General features: G+C 33.9%; 1 protein-coding gene across 2 annotated transcripts in view; it reads right to left on the bottom strand.

The window, feature by feature from the left end:
- Positions 1 to 23,264, bottom strand: part of AP3B1 (adaptor related protein complex 3 subunit beta 1) — a 243,083-nt gene that overhangs the window by 130,292 nt on the left and 89,527 nt on the right. For both annotated transcript variants that reach the window (XM_045197878.3, XM_024563519.3), the window contains exons 10-14: positions 20,750 to 20,804; positions 20,590 to 20,661; positions 11,787 to 11,849; positions 8,907 to 9,039; positions 3,216 to 3,325 (exon numbers count right to left, since the gene is read on the bottom strand). In XM_045197878.3, the coding sequence (XP_045053813.2) occupies positions 3,216 to 3,325; positions 8,907 to 9,039; positions 11,787 to 11,849; positions 20,590 to 20,661; positions 20,750 to 20,804 (433 nt within the window). The remainder of the gene's footprint in view (positions 1 to 3,215; positions 3,326 to 8,906; positions 9,040 to 11,786; positions 11,850 to 20,589; positions 20,662 to 20,749; positions 20,805 to 23,264) is intronic.

The following is a 23,264-nucleotide window of genomic DNA, read 5'->3' as shown; positions in this document are numbered from 1 at the left end:
CAGTTATAGCCACATCCCACACATTTTGGAATGAAGTGTTCTCGTTTTCTGTGTTTCATGGAGAGCTTGTATTTTTTCTCTCAACTTTTTCTTTGTTCTGAAAGTGTATTTTCTTACTTCAGAACAGGTCTGGTATGCTCTTAAATTATTTAATTCTAATTAAAACTTAAATCTTTTAAGTTTACTTATATCCAAGTATAATTTTCTAGGGATATACCCACAAAAGTGGGTATTATCTGTTCAAGACATATAAGCTTTTAGCTATATTTACTAAATCAAGCATTCAGTCTATTATTTAATTTCTCTATGTCCCTACTTAAGTCTACACCTTCCTTAAAATCTCCTAGGTATGTCTTATATGAGAGAACTACACTAAAGTCACCCACCAAAACTGTATGCTGTATTCGTCCTTACATTTCCTACAGGCTTTTCTTTTACATATTTATTTGGCTGTCATATTTTTGTGTATATAGGTTTATGCCTCTTGGTTTCTTTGTAAATTGGCCTATTTCTCACTTTATGATATTCTTTTTTGTCTTGTTAAATGCTTTTAATCAGTTTTAAATCTCACTTCCTTGTTCATGTTCACTTAGTATCTACCTCTTTTCCCACCTTATTTTCAACCTTCATCACACTGATTAAGGTATTTTAATTATAAATGGACTGTAGCTAGCTTTTTTTAATGTCAATTTAAAAGTCTTTTTTTTAATCCTCACCCAAGGATATTTTTTCACTGCTTTATAGAGAAATAGGAAGGGATAGAGAAATATGGATGTGAGAGAGAAGCATTGATTGGCTGTCTCCCATACAGACCCAGACTGGGGACTGAATGTCCTGGAACCAGGAACCGAACCTGCAACCTAGGTATGTGCCCTGACTGGGAACTGAACCTGAAATGTTTTGGTTACTGGACAATTCTCCAACCACACCAGCCAGGATTCAAAGTCTGTCTTTTAATGAAAGAATTCACTCCATTCATAGTTAGGGAAGGATACATTTGATTTTTACTCTTCCATCTTATAACTCTATTACTTTTTTTTAGAAATATATTATTTATTTTACATTTGTTTCCTTTTTTCCCTTTGTGAATTTGTAATTTCCAACATACTTTTACATTTCAGTAAGATTATCTTCTGACAAAAACAAAAATAAAAATACCACCCCCTACCACGGAAATTGTATCTAAAATGGGAATGCTAGTAGGATCTACCATGCAGAATTGTTATTAAAATTAATGATTTTTATTTTTAGATACTTAAAATAGTACCTGGCATATGATTTATATTACAGGATTTCTGTTAAATAAATAAAATATAAAAGGGGCTACAAGGCTGCTTACGAAATTTAAGCCTCATCAAGTTTGTCTTCTTCAAAAACATTAAATACAGCCATCATCATAATAACACCTTACACTAAGCACATAAGTAAAGTTATTAGTACTACTGTTCCCATTTTACAGATGAAAAAGTTGGAACATAAAAGTCAAATAACTTGCTTAAGTTCACAAAGCTTGTAAAATGTGGAGACTAAATTTGAACCCAAGGCATCTAGTTTTCAAATCCACTCGTAAGCCCTACATCTCATATACAATCTTTATGAGAAGTCCTGACTTTGATAATTAATCAATAGGAGTAGATATGAAGACAAAGGAATTCTCTGGTGAGAGATGTGGTAGAAGCTCAGACGGTAAGTGACTCCTGTGAGTCTTATTCTCAGCTTTAAGATAAATGTATAACTACTCTGAAAGCTTTAATAACACCCTGAGGGAAAGGAAATTTCACCATCAGAGACATTAAAAATTGGTCCTGACTGGTAGGCCCCAAAGCTTGCCATCCATTACCTTTAGCTATAGAAATATCATCCCTCTGAACAGGCTAACAGTACAGATTACCCAATCTTTAAAGAGGGAAACAATATACTCCTCTCCTAAAATATAGCCCTTTCAGTTACAGAATATTAACTGTCAAACTTTAACATTCAAGGAACAGGCAAAGTAGAAGGCAAACACAATGGAGAAGAGTTTGAAGGAAAAACCAGACAAAGCCATTGAATGTTTCAAAAGGGAAGAAGTGGTTAGTGAAATCAAATGTTAAGAAAAGATCAAGAAAGATATGGAGAGCAAATTATCCACGGGATTTAGTAAGAGGGAGATATTGACCTTGGAAAAAGTGGGAATCAAAATCAGACTGTGATGTGTTGAGTAGTGTCAAGTAGGGAAATAAAATTGAGATAATCATTTCAAAAGCTTTAGTTTTAAAGGGCAGAAGAGAATGAAATAGGACATAGATATTAGTAACAGCTAACATGCAGTACTTCTATGTACCAGGCAATGTTCTAAGAGCTTTACAAATGTTAACTAACGCAATACTTACAAAACAGGTTATTCTACTACCGCAAGTGTACAGATGTGAAGCATGGAGTATTTTAATGTATAAACATGGACTCAGTACTACATTCTACATTTTCATGAACCTTGCTAAATGAAAATCATGCTAAATGAAAGAAGCCAGACACAAAAGCCAACCGACTGCCTGATTACATTTACATAAATTGTCCAGAATAAGAAATCCATAGAGACAGAAAGTAGATTGATGGTTATCAAGGACTAGAGCAAAAAATTAGAAGTTTGAGGTGTGAAACTCTTTTTTTTAGGAATGATGAAAATGTTCTGGAATTACATGGTGGTGTTGGTTGCATAACCTTAATGAATATACCAAAAACCACTGAATTATATACTTTTAAAAGGTAAGTTTTATAGTATGAAATTATACCTCAATTAAAACAAAACAAGATCTGCACACTAGGTATGCTCACTGGTACTGGGGTATTATTCCACATAGGCCTTCTCAAAGGACAGCCTTGGGACACAGATGTTTGTACACTCATATGCACATTCACATGTATACATACTAATGTGTGTACACACCCATGAATATCTACACTCACAGACATCTACATAGCTATATAAAAACCCATGGAGTTCACACTGACCAATTCTAATCCAACGCTGAAGCATTATTCACTGTACCCTTCCCCTTTTTCAGATTTGTAATTCCCTTCCACAACAGCTTAAAGTCTTAGAATCAGGATTTGAACCCGTGCAGTTCAGTTCTCTTAACCATTATACTTTAGGATCCCCATTTATTTGAACAAAACTATAATTTACTGAGTACAATTCAAAATAATTCAGCAAAGATATCTTAACTGGTACTCACAGTGATACTGTCCAAAAGTTTGGCCATATGTTTAATAATTTCACTATGTTGTGCAGGTTGCATTTGTAGTAACTTCTTAATAACCACCACACTTTCAGCAACAACTATTTCTGAAAAAGAGATTATTCATATTAAATGTGTGTGATTCAATTCAAATGTATCATCAAATGTATTATCCTTGGTAAAATATAAATTTAAATTAGCAAAGCATTCTATATGTCTTAAGTGACTAGGTGGAAACTACTACCATGAATGTACTTCAAAACATTTTGTGTAAACATCCATTTTAAGTAGATGAGTATACTTTAATTTCTAACATCTGTTAATGTCTTCTGGCTTAGGATATCCCTTTCTAATTTCTGCTTCTTTAAGTTGAAAACCAAGTGAAATTAGATTATGTAATCACCATAATGTTTAAGTGTCTTTGGCTTTTAACCATAGCTCTCAAATTAGTAGAAGTAGGAAAGGTATTGCTATAGAAATAGCATGGACTTCAGAGCCCTAAGGAGTGGGGCCATGAGCTGGACTGACTCCATTGGCCCTGTGGATGCACTCTGCCTTTCATGGCTAACTTTGTGTCCTTAGAGGCACCAGACTTCCTTGCCCTGGCTTCCAGCTATGTTTAGCCAACAGGAAGCACGAGCAGGAGAGAGTATTTACTATCCTGAATCTCTTCTCCCAGGCCTCCTTGGCAGTGCTTGCATGGGTCTACTGAAGGTTTCAAAAGCTCCTGTGACTGGCTCCCACTGCAGGGTCTGGTAACTGCTCCCACTCTTCTTCACACCCCTTCCCTTCAACTCTAGATTTGGCTTCCCACTGCTCCTAGCCTGTTAGCTTCAGTGTGCTACATCATGCCTTGTTGGATTCCCTCAATTCTGCCCACACCTTCTAAATAGTTCCTTCATTAAAGTCTCTTCAATTGTCCCTTTCAAGTGTGTTGATCTGTTTTTGCTGGTGCCTTAACCAATACAGTAATTAGTACTAGGAGTGGTTCCAAGAAGCAGATCCTTAAATTGGGGTTCTGAGACTGAGTTGTTAGTATGAAGTGGCTAATCTCTGGTCTGAGTTATGTTTCTGGTGGCACCAGTATAGAAATGTAATATAACTAGCCAGAGCACCAGACCTTATAGAATGAATCTTATATAAATGACTATAAATGCTACTGATGCCAAAAAAATATATCAAGATTGCCTTTACTTATTATTTCGGCATTTTTTATTAGTAGGGACTCATGAACAGTAGAGATTTTCCTGGCATACACCAAAAAGGTTTATTTTAATATTATACTGGATGTACCTTGATTTGTGTTCTGTTACTCTTTTCATCTGAATATACTTTATCTAGCTCCCTTTCAGAATACAAGCAAAATTTTTACCATTCTAATCATTAAACATACATATTTGAAACTATATACTTCTTTCTTTATGCGAGTTAGAAATTATTATCTACATAATGTTTTAGCTTGCAAAATTATATATTTATTTTTTTCTCACAGTTAACATATGGTAGGTATCTTATTATCATTTTATTCTATTTTGCAATTAGAGTTGACACACATTATATTGGTTTAGGTGTGCAACATAGTGATTAGACATTTACGTACCTTACAAAGTGGTCACCCTGGCAAGTCTAGGACCCATCTAACTTTAACACATAGTTATTGCAATATTCCCTATGTTGCACTTTACATCCCTGTGACTATTTTTATAAATCCAATTTGTATTTCTTAATCCCTTTCACCTTTTTCACTCTTCCCCCAACTCCTTTCCCATCTGGCAACCCTCAATCTGTTCTCTGTATCTATGAGTTTATTTGTTTTATTTGTTCATTCATTTATTTTTTTTAGATTTCACACATAAGTGAAACCATACTGTACTTGTCTTTCTCTGTCTGACTTATTTCACTTGGCCCAGTACCCTCTCCATCCGTGTTGTCATGAACGGTAAGATTTCGTCCTTTTGTATGGTTGAGTGATAGACCCTGCCCTCATCAAACTTACACTCCAGTAGACAACATTAAACTGTTATATATGTAATCACTATGCAAATTAAAATATAATCTAAGTGTGATTTAAAGAATCCATAGTACAAAATTTTTAATTTTAAAATATAGTATTTTAAAGCTAGCCTAAATAAGAAAAAAAAGTATAATTTTAATTATCCACATGCAGAGGCAAGACTGGCTATAGTTGAAACATATATTTGGCATTATTTATTCTTTGGTGCTATATCGGTTCCCCATTTTTGCTGTTAGCAGATTTCCAGAAATTTAGTGGCTTAAAACAACACACATTTATCATCTTAAAATCCTGGAGTGAGAAGTTAAGGTGAGTTTTATGGGCTAAAATCAAAGCATCTACGGGATTAAATTCTTTATAGCGGTTCAGGGGAAACTCCATTGCCTTTTCCAACTTCTAAAGGTTGTCAGTGTTCCTGGACTCAAGTCCCCCCTCCAGTAGTGCCATCACTCCAACCTCTGACATTTGGCTTTCTTGGCCTCCCTCTTTCCCTTAGAAAGACACTTTGGATTACACTGGGTCCACTGAATAATAATCTCATTTTAAGAATCTTAACCACATGTGCTAAGTCCCTTTTGCCATATAAGGTAACACATTCACATGTTGTGGACATTTGGACCTGAACATCTTTGCAGGTAGAGCATTATTCTGCCTTCCCCAGGTGCCTTCCCATTCCCTCCAGATAATTTCACCCTACTTTTCCTTTAGACCACCTCCTGGTTTTCAAAGACCTCAGCACTGTGGTGGTACTCAACCAGAAGCACAAAATGATCCTGTTATTGACCTAGCTTAGCTTCCCCCTCATCCTCTACAGAACTTAACAGCCCTCACTCTAAGAAGTACACCTACTATTTTTTTTTATTGTCTTATAAGAACACTTAACATGATATCTACCCTGTTAACGAATTTTTAAGTGTACAATACATTATTGTTGACTATAGGTACAATGTTTTATGGGAGATCTCCAGAGTTAATTCTTCTAGTTTAACTGAAACTTTATGCCAGCTGATTAGTAACTCCTCATATTCCTTTTCCCCAGCCCCTGGCAAGTAACTTTCTCCAGGATTCTGTGAGTTTTACTATTTTAATACTCCATAAAAGTGAAATTTTATGGTATTTGTCTTTCTGAGACTGGCTTATTTCACTCAGCATAATGTACTCTATTATTATCCTACCATAAATGTTTTTTTTTCTTAATCCCTTCTCCCTTGTTTCATCCAGTCCAACAATTCCCCTGCCTCTGAAAGCTGTCAGTCTGTTCTATGTGTCCGTGCCTCTGTTTCTGTTTTGTTCCTCAGTTTATTTTGTTCATTACATTCCACATATAAGTGAGATCATATGGTATTTGTGTTTCTCTGACTGGCTTAGTTCACTTAGCATAATCACAGATTTAAGGAAATGAGACCTCCTTCATAGCATTTATTTCTAAAAGCAGGGAAGAGAAAGGGGCTGACAGCATTGGCAATTTTAAAGTTAGAAATATTACTACTTTCTTTAATGATTTAATATAAATATTCTTATTTGTTTTATGCTCATTCTTACTGAGCCAGATTTCCAAACTACAGAAGTGAAGCACATATGACAAAGAGTTAAAGAATCAGGTTTTATGGGCTAATAATGATTATGCAACCAGAAGTGAACAGTACAATTTAAGTTCCTTAATATTAAAACTGTAGGAAAAAATCCAAGGTTATACAGTAAGTGTTGATTTACCAAAAACAAAACCCTAAATATTAACATATCAGAGTTTAAATTATTAAATCCTCCTCCTTTTAAGAGTGATTATAAATTACATTGGTCTCCCATTCCTAAATTTTAAAATAATCTATTCTTTCTTTAAAAGTGCTATAGGGTATACCCTGGCTGGTGTGGCTCAGTAGACTGAGCACCCATCTGTGAACTTGAAGGTCACGGGTTCGATTCCCACTCAGGGCACATGCCTAGGTTGCAAGCCAGGCCCCTGGTTGGGCAACACATCTATGTTTCTCTCCATCCTTTCCCCTCTCTCTAAAAATCAATAAATAAAACCTTTTCCTTCTTTAAAGCGCTACATGGTAGAATATTCATCTTTTAAATCAAAGTCAATTAAATTTTTTTGAGAAAATTATGCTTCCAAATAATTTTTGAGAAAAAAAAAACACTTTTTCAAAATTTCACAGGAGAAAAAAGGATCGAAATATAAAACTGAGGAATCTTGAATACACAGTACTTTGTATTTAAAAAGAACATGTTAGTGTGCTAATTTGTAGTACTTTTTATGTACAAATAAATTTCAAAAGAACAATTACTGTGGTAAACCAGTGTTTAAAATCTGTAATTTTAAATATTTTCCCAAGGAATATGTCTTATTTGATCAAGTAGAAAGTCATTATTAAAAGTATAAAAAATAAAAATAATGTTTTTAAACTCATATTTTAAGGTGTGATGTAGAAATAGATAAAAAGGTTGTTGTTAAAAGTAGAAATAAATAAAATGTATACATTTAACATTCTATCTCCTCTAATTACCTTGTACAATTAATTTTTTTTAAAAATCTATATCCCTAATAATTTATGTTGGTACAATTATTCAGAGTTTTAATACTACATGTAGAAAGATGTTCTATCCATATAACATCTTGAGTTTATAGGTAAAAGATTATAATTTTATGTTCATAATACAAAATACTCTTGTGGATAAATTTTGTTTCAATTCTTTTTTTAATCAGAAGTACTTCTAACAATGTTACAGTTTTCTAAAGAGATCTACATGTGGGAAAAGATAATTAGGGATAAAAGAGCTATTGTAATGAAAAGTTATTTTTCAAATGAAATATACAAAATAATCAATTTTGTTATGTTTAAACTTATAGTTGCTATGTCATATATGCCTATGTCTAGATATGACATAATTTAGAATTCCACAAGTAATTTTAATGGCTTTACAATGAAAATTATGCTTTTCTTAAAAAGAATCTTGTTCTAATCAAATTTGCAATTATAATGAAAGTCCCCTAAATAATTTTAAAGGTGACAGTTGACTCATTTTTCTCTTTCTCCAAATGACCTCATTTATTCTAAAGCCATACCATAGAAATAACTGACATTTCACCAGAGACCAGTATGAAATCTAGATTACATATTTTACCTAACCAGTTTTATAAAATGTTGAGATAGTGTTGGCTTAAAAACATGAAGCTATTCCAAAGTGATGACTTCTAGTTAATCTTGAATATAAAATTATTAGGTGGATTTCTAGAAAAAAACTTTGACGGTAACACATTCAACAAATTTTTTTGATCTAGCAACTTCTCTATGGTAATAGAGTCATTTGCCTGCTTTTAGCACCCTCTGCAGGTGAACCAATATTATACATAACTTACATGCCACTGAAAAGCAAAATAAAACCTCTGAGAAAGGGTACAACAAAGTTGATTAAACTGTGAAGAAATAAACTATACTTTCTTAGTTCTGTTTAGGCAACAGCAGAATTGTCTGCAAGATAATTACCCAATTTACTAAAACAACAACAAACAACTGTGTGTGTGTGTGTGTGTGCGTGTGTGTGATTTCAAAGACAAAATGCCAAACAGGAAAAAATAAAATGCATGTTAACAAATGTTACAATTTGCAAATAATACCAAGAATACTGAAATGACAAATTACTTGAAAAATGAAATCAAAGTGTCAACTTACCATCTTTGTTGGACAGCAGACATACCAGGCCATTGAGACACGTGTCAGTGACTTCTAAGATGTTTGTTGCACATCTGCCTATAGTTTGAATAGTGGCTGCTGCAAATTGTTTATCCTGGCTTTTCACATAGGTCTAAAAAATGTTATTACAATTAATTTATACATTGGTACTATCAAGTGAACAAAAAATGTCTATTACACTAAGTTTTTCAATATAAGAATTCTAGCATACATAATCTCATCTATATGTACAAGAAGAGATCCGACTGATATGATAGCTTAATTTAGTTTCTTTTATACTTAAACAATGTGCCTATCAAAGGGGTACATTTTCAAGCCAACTTCAGTCCCTTGTGGCCACAGTGGCTTGTGACTCCAAAACAGATAGTGGGGAGCAGTCACCCAAAGATAGCAATTAGTTTAAGAGCAAGGCTGAAAGATATGAGGAGAACACTCTCTTTGGAGGTTTCAGTTCATTTAACCAGCAGCATCTGTGAATCTATGAAAAAAAAAAAGGTTTGCTTCTTCAGAGACAATAAATCTAAAAATTGGGAGAAGAGGAAGAAAAAAACCAATATGTTACTGACAAACATTTTACTTTTAAAATGGGATCTGAATGGCAGTAAAATCACAATAGCTACAGTGAAGAACATTTCAATAAACACTTTATAAATACTCAGTTTACAATAAAACACCACACTTTTAAAAATTAATTTTCTTTAAAAGAATTTTTTAAAAAATACACTGTAAACCACATATTTATACAAACTTCAAAATAAATATGTAATGAAATTATTTAACAACAGAAAGTTAAAACATCTTTACAAAATTTATAACCCTAAATAATTTCACTTAAACTTTCCAAAAAAACCCTCAGCTTTTATTGTTTACAGAAATGAATGCACATTTAACATGTACATTTATATATAATATTATATGTAATAGAATTTAAAATCCAATGTGCAACTAAAACTTTTACAGAATGATTCCTAACCTCAAATGAGAAGTACATGCTGTTTACTTAACGCTATGGTTTTCTAACACACAAAACAGAATAATACTTTTAAAAGGTGCTTAAATGACAAATGGAGGAGAAAAATCTAAAAATATGTAAAAACTTACAAATTTAGTGAAAATGGTAGCACAAACATGATTAAATGTTGAAGAAATAAATTAAACAAATTAAAGTCTCTTAGTTCCACTTAGGAAAGATCAATTATATTTAAAAACTATTTCCTAGTTGATTACCTAATTTCCTCAACCAAAAAAAAGAAGTTTTCTGAAAGAGAGTCTTTAGAAAACTTCTCTACTTTACTCAAGAAATTATATATAAGTAAACACATCTGTGAACACAGATACATGGTACAAAAATTAAAAATGATAAAAATGAATATATGAAGATATATATTAAAAAGCTTGACTAAACAATAGATATTATTAAAAATCTGGTATTAAATGAAATGACTGGACCACCAATATTCTGAAACAGGTCCAACATGTCACCTCTATACAACTAATAATGCCACTGAATTACCTGAGACTCACTCCCTACAACTCCAGTAAACTTGACATAGCAAGAAAGGGACAGCAGAGGTACACCCAAACAGATTACATATGAAAACAGGAAAGAGGGAAGTTGTAAACACAAAGACAAAAACTTAAAAAACTTAAAAACAAATGAAGTAAAGGTTAAATTCAAGCAATGTTCAACAGCTTTGGATTTCTGGATAAGAACTTATGATACTGTATCACAAGTAAATATAAAGAGAGTAAATATAAGGTGAGTGGATATCTAAGACATTCTAATTTTACAGGAAATTTTACTAGAAAAATAATACAGCATGAAAGTCTATTAATCAAGTTATGAAATTATAAATCATGGACATGGTATAATATTCTATTATTCCTATTAAAAGCATAAGATCACATCATCAAAAACAAATACAATGTGTATATAGCTAAAAAGAAATTTAATATAGGCATATTAAAAGATTAAGACAACAAAATAAATTAAATCTACAAAAGCTGGGAATTGAGAAAAACTCCGTGATTAGTGTGTAGCATATTAAGAAAATTTTGTTGACTTTTGTTCAGACAACTGCTGATGAATCGTAAAACATAATATTAATATGAGGTTTTCTATTGCTGTGCTCCCCTAAGTCTTCAGGGGTGACTCTTTCGTCAGAAAGGGCATAATATCCATGAGGTCATTTTTTAGTAACATTTTGGGAATGTATGTAGCTGGAAAGCATCTCATCCATCAGAATATATGGTTTAAAAATTACAACAAAACAAAAACAACAATTAAAAAAACCACAACAGGAGCAATTTTAAACCAATCTTTTTTTTCTTTTTTTTCTTTAAAGGAATACATGAAGCTAAGAGGGCAATGTCTGAAACAGTGGTCAATCAGATAAGTAATTATTTTCATAAGTCCAAAGGACTACTAAATATGACAGAACAAAGAGATTGCATCCTTAAGGTAACTTAATTTCAAACAAGAGGTAAATCAGTCTTTCAAATTCTCTGAAAACATGAAAGGGACTACTATTCCATTACCCTTAAAAAATTTAAATTTGTATTGAATGTTCATTCTTTTTTTTTAAGAATGTTTATTTATTTTTAGGGAGGGGGGAAAGAGGGGGAAAAGGGAGGAAGAGAAACATCTATCGTTGCCTCTCGCAAGCAGTGACCCGGCCTGCAACCCAAGCATGTACCCTGACCAGAATCAAACCAGCGAATGTCTTAGTTGTCAATCTTGCCCCAAATGACTCTTTTATTTACACAACTATATATTTCAAAGTTCAGAAAGACAAATATTTAACTTTAAACTAAACAGATGTTTTAGAAGTTATTTTATACTTAGCACTGTACACATACCTGAAATTCTCGAAGAAGAGTTGATATGTTGGCTTCATTTGCCAAGTTTGTCAAAATTTCAAGCTATAGTAGAAAAAAAAGAAAGTAGATATTTTAAAACAAAAAACAGATGAATTTAATTAAGGCTAGACATTTAATATAAAGGTAATTTCTGTTTTTGAAAAAAATCACAATGGTAAAAGTTGTGAGGCATATACCCCTCAGGTGAACGTTGTCTCCCTACATCTCCGTGGAGAGAACAGATATTTACAGAGTGCTTAAAAAGTAATTGCAACGGTACCTCCACACTCGTCATTAATTTGTTCCGGAACTCATGACAACTTCCGAAACCAATGAGTACTGAACGATGAAGCGTTTTCTCTTGTAGGGTGGCTCCGTGACTCATGTAAGTTCTAGTAAGTGTGATGAGTCCCAACCAAGCTCCCAGTGCTGAAATATTTTTTTCTTGTCAAAATGTGACGAGTTCAGGGTTTGATGAGTTCTGAAGCTGACTAGTACCAGGGTATGACTGTACTAAAAAGAGAATCCTTCATCTTCACTAATTATTTATCCCAATTTTACAACTTATATCTAATTAATCTAAACAATTTAAGGTAGTTTGACGTTTTTCTTTTATTAATCAAATTAAACACCTGCCCTCCATGTAATCTCTCTTTTTCAGACACCAATTAATTATCTTAATGTGTTCCCAAATTCTTAACACATTTTAATTCTTCTGCATTTTTAGTTACAAGAAACATGCAATTAAAAGCCCATTTCCAACAGGCTCAATAAAAAAATCGTTTTTACTCAAAAAATATTCAGTTAATCTAAAAAAAGCATAAAAGGAAAAAAGGAACAGAGAACAAATGGGACGAACAAAAAACACAAGGCATAGACGTAAACATTCATACCAATAATTACATTAAAGAGTAATGGTCTAAACATTCCAATTGAAAGGCACAGATTGTAAGAGTTATTCATATATTCTAGGTACTAGTCATTTTGCAGATATATGTAATGGTATATTTTCTCCCAGATTATGGCTAGATTTTTCATTTTATTTTGATGACACTTAAATTTTGTGTATAATTTTTAAATACACTCTCAACATACAGAAAAGGTAAAAAAGAACTCTTTTTGATCTGAACCATTTGAAACCAGAGTTGCCAATCTGATACCACATCATCCCCAAATACTTCTATGACTATTTCCTACAAACAAGGACATTGTCCTACAGACCAAAATACAACCAAGAAAATCAAGAAATTCACACTGACAAATCACATCTATGTAACTGTCACTCCCCACTTAAGTTTCACCAATTATCTCAATAATGTACAATAAAAAGATCCAGTTCAATATCACACATTGTATTTAGTGGTCTCTTTAGTCTCCTTCAGTCTAAGTTTCTTAGTCTTTCTTTTGACTTTCACCGCTTGACAATTTTGGTAATAACAAACCAATTATGTTGTAAATTATCCCTCATTTGGGTGTGTCTTGGATTTTCTTATGATTAAACTCGGCTTACATGGGAATAACTCATCATTCCCACATTTATAGTCTACCCTTCCCCCTTGTATAATGTTTCCTCTATTTATTATATTTTTCATTTTCATACACATGGATATATTTACAGATTTTCATTCTATTCCACTTATTTTTCTCTTTTTTCTAAGGGGACTGTTCTCATCATATTAAATTTTCCTTTTCTTGAAAAATGCCATGAAATATGCAAAATCAGAGTAGAAAAATCATAACACAAAAAAGAAAGAAAAAGTCATCTGAAACATCACCTCTGAAAAATAATTACTGGTAAGGTTTTGCTGTATATTCCTTTCGACTGCATGCATGTATACACTTTTTGACTGACATTTGTATTTCTTAATGTTTTTTAATTTTTTATTGTATTGTTCCATTACCATTTAGTCCTCTTATACCCTCCTGTCCCCACAATCATCAAACTGTTGTCCATGACGATGAGTCTTTTTTCCTTTTTGCTCAATCTCTCAACCTTTTCAGCTCCCCCTGAATTTAGCTGTCATCCTACTCTCTCTCTCTGACTCTGTCTCTATTCCCCTTGTTTAGTTTAGTTTGTTCATTAGGATCCACATATGAGTGAAATCATATGGTATTTGTCTTTCTCCGACTGGCTTATTTCATTTAGCATAATGTCCTTCAGGTCCATCCATACTGTTGCAAAGGGTAAAATTATCTTCTTTTTTTTATGGCCAACTAGTATTCCATTGCGTAAATCTCCCATAATTGTTTTATCCACTCATCTACTGATGGACACTTGGGCTGCTTCCATATCTTGGTGATTGTAAATAACACTGCAATGACCAGAGGGTCCTTATGTTCTTTCAAAACAATGTTTTGGGTTACATTGGATATATTCCCAGATGTGGAATTGCTGTGTCAAAAGGCAGAGATCCATTTTTAATTTTTTTGAGGTATCACCATCCTGATTTCCATAGTGGCAGCACCAACATGCATTTCCCACCAGCAGTGCAAAAGGGTTCCCTTTCTCCATATCCTCTCCATCACTTGTTGTTTGATTTATTGATAATAGCTATTCTGACAGGTGTAAGGTAGTATCTCATTGTGGTTTTACTTTGAATTTCTCTGATGATTAGTGATGTTGAGCATCTTTTCATATGTCTAATGGTCATCCGAATGTCCTCCTTGGAGAAGTTCTACTCAGGTCCTTTGCCCATTTTTAAATTGGGTTGTTTGATTTTTTGGTGTTGACTCTTTGTAAGTTCTTTATAAATTTTGGATATTACCCCTTATCAGATGTATTGGCAAATATGTCCTCCCATTCTGTGGGTTCTCTTTTTATTTTGTTGATGTTTTCCTTTGCTGTGAAAAACATTTTAGTTTGATAGAGTCCCAGCTGTTTACTTTTGCTGTTTCCCTTGCTTGGGGAGATATATCCACTAAAATACTGCTGTTATAAGCAATGTCCAAGATTCTGCTGCCTTTGTTTTCTTCTCCAATTTTTATGGTTTCAGGTTTAAGTCTTTAATCCATTTGAATTTATTCTTGTGTGTGATATAAGAAGGTGGTCTAGTTTCATTTTTCTGTACATACCTGTCCAATTTTCCCAGAACCATTTATTAAATAAACTATCTTTACCCCATTATATATGAATGCTTCCTCTATCAAATATTAATTGATTATAAAGGTGTGGGTTTATTTCTGTGCTCTCTATTCTATTCCATTCATCAATGTCTCTGTTTTTATTCCAGTTCCATGCTGTTTTGATTACTATGGCCTTATAGTATAGTTTGATACTAGATAGTATGATTCCTCCAACTTTGTTCTTCTTTCTCAAGATTGGTATTGCTATGGGGCCTTTTGTGGTTCCATATAAATTTTTGAAATATTTGTTCTAGTTCTGTGAAATACGTCATTGGAATCTCGGTAGTAATTGCATTGAATCTATAGATTGCTTTGGGTAGTATGGACATTTTAATGATGTTAATTCTTCCTGTCCATGAGCATTGTATGTGCTTCCAATTATTTGTACCTTCTTCGATTTCTTTCTTCAGTGTCATAATTTTCCAAGTACAGGTCTTTTACATCCTTGCTTAGGTTTATTCCTAGGTAGTTTACTCTTTTTGAAGCAATTGTGAACAGGATTGTTTTCTTAATTTCCCTCTCTGTTAGTTTGTTATTGGCATATAAAAATGCAACTGATTTCTGGGTATTAGTTTTGTATCCTGCTACTTTGCTGAACTCATTTATCAGTTCTAGTAGTTTCTTGGTGGAATCATTGGGGTTCTCTATGTACTGTACAGTATCATGTCATCTGCAAAAAAAGATAGTTCTACTTCTTTCTTTCCAATGTGGATGCTTCTTAATTCTTCTTGTGTAATTGCTCTGATCCTAAGGGCAACGTTTGTAGTTTTTGCCCATAGAGTATGATGCTGGCAGTGGGTTTGTCATACTTGGTCTTTATTATGTTTAGGTATGTTCCCTCTCTTCCCATTTGGCTGAGAGTTTTTATCATAAATGGGTGGATTTTATCAAATACTTTTTCTTCATCTATTGATATGATTATGTGGCTTTTATCCTTCATTTTACTTATGTGGTGAATCACATTTATCAATTTCTAAATGCTGAACCAATCTTGCATTTACAGAATAAATCCCACTTGATCATGGTGTATGACCTTTTTGATGCACTGTTGTATCTAGTTTGCAAATATTTCATTGAGGATTTTATTGTCTATGTTCCTCATGGATATTGGCCTACAATTTTCTTTCTTTGTAGTTCTTTATCTGATTTTAGAAGTAGGATAATAATGGTGGTCTCGTAAAATGCATTTGGGAGACTTCCCTCCTCTTGAATTTTTTGAAATTGAGGAGAGGCATTAGTTCTCCATGGAATGTTTGGTAAAATTCACCTGTAAAGCCATCCAGTCCAGGGCTTTTGTTTGTTGGCACTGTTTCACTAGGTGTCATCTGTCTATTCAGATTCTCTGAGTCTTTCTTTCTTTTTTCTTTTTCTTTTTTTTTTTGAACACTGTATGTTTCTAGGAATTTATCCATTTGTCCAGGTTGTTCAGTTAGTTGGCATATAGTTGTTTATATTTTCTTATAGTCCTTTGTATTTCTTTGGTGTGAGTTGTTATTTATCCTCTTATATTTCTGATTTTATTTATGTGGGTGCCCTCTCTTTTTCTTGATGAGTCTGGTTAAAGGCTTGTCAATCCATCCTTTCAAAGAGCCAGCTCTTCCAGTCATTGATGTTTTGTATCATTTTTTTTTTTACTCTATTTTGTTAATTCTCCTTTGATCTTTATTATTTCCTACCTACTCACTTTGGGCTTTGTTTACTGTTCTTTTTCAAGTTCCTTTTAGTGTGAATTTCATTGTTAATTTGAGCTTTTTCTTGTTTTTTGAGATAGGCCTGTAATGCTGTGAATTTCCCTCTTAGGACTGCTTTCCCAGTGTTCCACAGATTTTGGATTGTTGTGTTCTTATTTTCAATTGTTTCAAGGTATCTTTTCATTTCTTCTTTGATCTCATTGTTGACCCATTCACTTTTTAAGAACATGTTATTTAGTTTCCATGCCTTTGCATGTTTTTCAGTGTTCTTGTGATTGATTTCTAGTTTCACAACATTGTGATCAGAGAAGATGATTGATATGATTTCAATCTTCTTAAATTTATTGAGACTTGTTTTGTGTCCTAGCATATGGTCTATCCTAGAAAAAGTTACATGTGCACTTGAAAAGTATGTTTTTTCTGCTGCTTTGGGGTGAAATGCTCTAACAATAGCAACTAAATCCATTTGATTTAGTGTGTTCTTTAAGGTCGCTTTCTCCTCATTGATTTTCTGCTGGGAAAATCTATCCACTGAAGTCAATTGAGTATTAACATCCCCAACTATGACTATATTTCTGTGGTTGTCTTTCTTTATGCCCATCAAGATGTGCTTCACATATTTAGGTGCTCCTAAATATTGTTCCCTTTATCATTATGTAGTGCTCTTCTTTGTCTCTTACTATAGCCTTGGTTTTAAAGTCTATTATGTTAGATATAAGTACTAGCGCCCAGCTTTTTTTTTTCCTTTCCATTTGCATGAGTATCTTTTCCACCCCTTTACCTTTAGTCAATGTGTGTCTTTCGATCTGAGGTGGGTCTCTTAGAGGCAACATATATGTGGGTCTTGTTTTCTTATCCATTCTGCTACCCTGTGTCTTTTGATTGGAGCATTTAAGCCATTTACATTTAAGTTGATTATTGATAGATATGTATTTAGTTCTGTTTTATTGTTAGACTTCTTTCCTTTTTTTTTTTTTTTGGTCTCTTTTTCTTCTTCCTTTTAAAGCAAGCCCTTTAACATTGGCGGCAGCACTGGTTTGGTGTTAACAAACTCCTTTAGCTTTTTCTTGTCTGGGAAGCTGCTTATTTCTCCTTCAGTTTTAAACAATAGCTTTGCTGGGTAGAGTAGCCTTGGTTGTAGGTCCTTTGTTTTCATCACCTTTAATATTTCACACCACTCCCTTCTGGCCTGAAATGTTTCTGTTGAGAAATCAGATGACAGTCTAGTTAGAGCTCCCTGGTAGGGAACTACCTGTTTTTCTCTTTGGGCTCTTAGGATTCTCTCCTTGTCTTAAACCTGCCATTTTAATTATGATGGGTCTCAGTGTAGGCCTCTCTGTGTCCAACTTGTTTGGGATTGTCTGTGCTTTCTGGACTTGTGTGTCTTTTTCCTTCACCAGATTATAAAAGTTTTGGGCCATTATTTCTTCATATAGGTCCTTGATCCCTTGCTCACTCTCTTCTCCTTCTGGTATTCCCATGATGTGAATGTTGTTGTGCTTTATGTTGTCTCAAAGGTTTCTTAAACTCTCTTAATTTTTAAAATTCTTTTTTCTTTTTTGTTCCTCTTCCTGGGTATTTTTTCTACCTTGTCTTACAAATCAATGATTCAATCATCTGCCTCATCTAACCTACTTTTTATTCCTTTCAGTGTATTATTTATTTCAGATATTGCATTCTTTACTTCTGAATGGTCCTTTTTAATGGTTTATATGTCTTTTTTCACACTCTGGAGTATCCTTATAATCATTACTCTAAACTATCTGATAAATTGTTTGCCTCCATTTCATCTAGTTCTACTGGAGAATTCTCTTGTTCTTTCATTTGGGGTCTGCTTCTTTGTCTTCCCATTTTAGCTGCTTCTTTATATTTGTTTGTATATATTAGGTAGATCTACAAAGACTGGTGTAGGACTTCATCAGAGGCTGATTGTGACTGGCCCTGAACTACTTGGTTAGAGCTGTAAGCAGCAAACCACAAAGTGTGGCTCCCTCTGCTGGCTTGTTTTTGTGCAGAAAGAACCAGGCTATGCACCAAGGCCAGCTTAGATATCAGCACCAAGCCCAGGGGGAGGGTCAGCTAAAGTCTCTGAGCTCCCAGAGATCCACTTTAGTTGTTAAACTAATCACTGATATAGCCTAAAGGTGTACTCAGCAGCCTGGCTTAAACTCCACAGGGTACAGCAGAGTAATTCCTACTGGTGGGGTTATTGTTTCCATTCAGGCTGATGTGACTTTGTGGGTAGTGCTGTGCCTGAGAAAGATGGCTTCTGCATTTTGGGGGATGACTCAGCACAGGGATCCTGGCAGCTGTTCCTCCAGTTCTCTCCCCGAAGCCACCAACCCCAGACTCTCCTCCTGTGTCTCTAGTCCATCTCTGTGCTCCCTCTGCCAGAACCTAGGGTAAGTGACTACAAACGCAATTTTGTGTGTTGACCCTTTAAGAGACTATCTGTGTCTCCAGCCTTCTCTCCCTGGCAGAAACTCCGCTGCTTTTTACAACTGGATGTTACCTGGATTACTTCCCCAGCTCTGGTGCTGTAGGTTGGGGAGCTCAGCTTGTGATTTACATCCCACACTTCTCAAGGGGAATCCCCCAGCCACTGAACTTTCCCTCTAGAACTTCAGCTGCCGTCCATGGAGGCCCAGACAGTTCTCTTGCACCTCCTCCAAACTGCCTACCAGTCACGTTGTGGTGAAGTGGTTTCTTTTGTCTGTCCCAAGCTATGAGGCTACTCTCCAGCTGGAGTCCATGTGGTTATTCAGGATAATTTCTCTACAATTTAGTTGAAATTCTAGATTGGTCCTGGGAGGAGGTTAGTGTAGCTTCTACTTACTCCTCTACCATCTTGGGTCAATCTTATTTTTCTGTCTTATTTTCGCACTGTTTTAATCATTATAGTGTTATAGCCAAGCTAAACTCTATACCATAGTTATCATTCCCTGAACACAACACTCTCATAATCCGTGTCAGCATAAACTGCACCTACATATCACCTTTTCCCAACTCTAAAATCTCCAATCAAACCACCAAACAACAATTCTCAAAAATACATTATTCTTTTAAGATCCACTCGAACATCATCTTTTTCACAGATCTTTTCTAACTGTCCCAGAGAATGAACCCTACTTTCCTGTTTTTCACAGCATTCAATTCATGTCTCTGTAACATCACTTAACACACAGACTATTAAATTCTCTATTTATACACCTGTCTCCTTCAGCATACTCTGAGTTATTCAGGGTGTGGGTAGCAAGTTTTCACTTTGTATTGGGTTGGCCAGAAAGTCTGTTTAGTTTTTCTGTAAAATAAAAGACACATTTTTCATTTTCACCAATAACTATTGATTTGGATATTTTCAGTATGTTGGCTATCTCTCACATGGTATAATGTTGTTATCAATTAATGTTTCCATTTGATTGCTATCAATTAACTGCTCTACCTGTGAAGCATAGTCCATCAAGAAAGCTCCAGCACAAAAACTTTGCAGACTACTTTTGACACATTCAGTAAGTCACAGCACCTTCTCCAAAACTGCACAAATCCTTTTCTGCATTTTAGTTGCGTTTTTAGCCTCCTTGAAATAATAAAGCATAATATGCTGACAATGTTGCTTATTTTCTTCCATCTTTAATATTAAAATGGCTACACAAAAATTAACTAATTTTGATGGGTTTTTTTAACGAACACTGATATGTTAGCTGTCCAATACAATCTAATAAAATTATTTCAAATGAAGTTAAAGACAACAATTGCTATTACAGCCATCTTATGGGAAAAGACCAATGAACTTTTTGACCGATTCAATATTATTAGCATGTATCAGAGTAAATAGTATACAATAATGTATTTCAGGAAGTATAAAGAAAATCGCTAAACGTATCTGTGTGTTTTTAAAGCAGATCTCCATTTTACAGATGCTAGAAGCTACAGCAGTATCTTCAAAGAAAACACATATTAGAGCATCTGAAAAATGAAAATGCGCCTACCTTGAGTGTCTTGATCATAGTTGGATCGGTTGACCTAACATAGAAACTCTTTAGATAAGGTTCGAACATACCCTGGATAACAAAAATAAATATAAACATACATTTAATGATACTAAAGCACTCATTTCTCTCTTGAATCATGTATTGTCAACGTACCTACCTTTCTTTGAATTGACATAGTTGCTATATTCTGTAGGACAATATACTGCACCTCCCTGGAAATTAAAGGATAATTTTCACTGGGTATATTTTCCAATGAAATATCTTTAAGTAAACAGTACATTAAAAAAAAAAGAATGTGATAAGGCTCATATTGAGTTGAACTCTTAAATATAATACTGAACAGTTGTTAGTAAATTTTAGATATTTATGCCTCATTTTAAAGTACATTTCCCTATAAACTATTAGTATATTAGATTTGTTTCATCATGAGAAAAAATTAAAACCAATTTTATAACACTGTATTCCTAAAATGTAAAAGCCAATTCAGTGGCTGCTCTGAACCCACGCACGGAGGGTGTTCTTAAGCCTGATGAAACAAACATGCTTGTAGAGTTCATATAAAGACTTGATTGGAAGGCTCATTATGTCACTCAACTCTCCCATGAGTCAAAGACAGATTAAAAAGCAGTCATGTTATTTTTACACCCAAATAGCTAAGAAATGAAGGTAGAACTGAATCTGGTATAAGGCTTCACGTGAAAGACGCATGCCTGGTGCTTCTGATAATCTCTCAACTAGTTTTACAAAACAAAAACTATTGAACTAATAAAAGGAAAAGGAATGGCTGTGTGTAAATACTGAGAAAGGAACTGAAACCCAAAGAAAGTATTATCTTACCAAGGAATGGCAATAGCCAGTCTAGGCCTAAAGTTGTGGAACTAAGTTCGAGGTAAGGACAAAAATAAATATGTATCTTTTCCTCGCAACACTATTAGGGGAAACACTCAATGAAAAAATTTTTTAATTTAAAATAACTAATTATTGCAAAATATCCAGGATAAGCTAAACAACTAAAACAATGGTGGTGTTAAACACACATGCACACACAAAAAGAACAAAGGACAGAAAAACTGATCTTAAACTTTGAAAGTACATGTCACAGAAACTCATTAAAAGTTTTCTGAATTGTTGACCTAAACTGCTGAATTACTGTGAGGTAAAATGAAAAGCAAAGGTATTCTTGCTATCTACCTACCTACCTATCTACAGGAAACAAAAGGAGTAGACATTTCTTTAAAATCAGTAGCTATTAAGAATATAACTCTCTTTTTAAATAGAGAAAATGATGTTGACAGATAACTAGACTAAGTTGGTGATCACACTTAAAGGTATTGTAAATGTTGAGTCAATATACTGCACACCTGAAACTAATATAACATTGTATACCAACTATACCAAAATAAAAATAAATATATAAATTAAAAACTCAATAAAAAATAGAGCAAACTACAGTAATTACAAATTGCTAATTTACAGGAAGCAGCGATTCTGTCATAACCTACATAATTTAGCATATGTACTGCTTTACATAAAATGAAATATACAAAGGATTATAAGAAATTACTATGAAGAACTATATGCCAAGAAATTTGAAAACCCAGGTGAAATGGACAAATTTATAGAAAAATATAATCTTCCAAAACTGAATGAAGAAGCAGCAGAAAGCCTGAACAGACCAGTAACAACTAATGAAATTGAAGCAGTAATCAAAAAGCTTTCAACACACAAAAGCCTTGGACCAGATGGTTTCACAGGAGAATTTTACAAAGCATTTAAGGGAGAGCTAACCCCTATCCTTCACAGATTATTCCAAAAAATTCAAGAAGATGGAAGACTCCCAAACTCTTTTTATGAAGCCAGCATCTTCCTAATCCAAAACCAGATAACGACACAATAAAGAAAGAAAACTTCAGGCCAATTATCACTCATGAACATAGACGATAAAATCCTCAACAAAATATTGGCAAACCACATCCAGCAATACGTTAAAAAGATCATGCACCATCACCAAGTGGGATTCATCCCAGGGATGCAAGGATGGTACAATATTCGCAAATCAATAAGCATAATACACCACATAAACAACAGCAAAGACAAAAAATCACATGATCATATCAATAGATGTGGAAAAAGTATTTGGTAAGATACAGCACCAATTTCTGATAAAGACACTCAGCAAAGTGGGACTAGAGGGAGCAATCCTCAACATAATAAAGGCCATATATGAGAGACCTACAGCCAACATCATACTCAATGGACAAAAACTTAGAGCTTTCCCACTAAGATCAGGAACAAAACAAGGATGCCCTCTCTCACCACTCCTATTTAACAGAGTATTGGAAGACCTAGCCACAGCAATCAGACAAGAAAAAGAAATAAAAGGCATCCAAATTGGAAAGGAGGAAGTGAAACTATCACTGTTTGCAGATGACATGATAGTGTACATGGAAAATCCTATAGACTCCACCAAAAAACTACTCAACCTAATAAATGAATTTGGCAAAACAGCTGGATACAAAGTCAATACTCAGAAATCAAAGGCATTCCTATATACCAACAATGAAACAGCAGAAACAGAAATCAGGAAAAAAAATCCCATTTGATATAGCAACAAGAAAAATAAAGTACCTAGGAATAAACTTAACCAAGGAGGTAAAAGACCTGTACTCAGA

This window comes from Desmodus rotundus, chromosome 1, assembly GCF_022682495.2.
Source record: "Desmodus rotundus isolate HL8 chromosome 1, HLdesRot8A.1, whole genome shotgun sequence".
NCBI classification, from domain to species: domain Eukaryota; kingdom Metazoa; phylum Chordata; class Mammalia; order Chiroptera; family Phyllostomidae; genus Desmodus; species Desmodus rotundus.
Note: the sequence above shows the minus strand (reverse complement) of the source record. Positions and strands in the feature narration are given on the sequence as shown.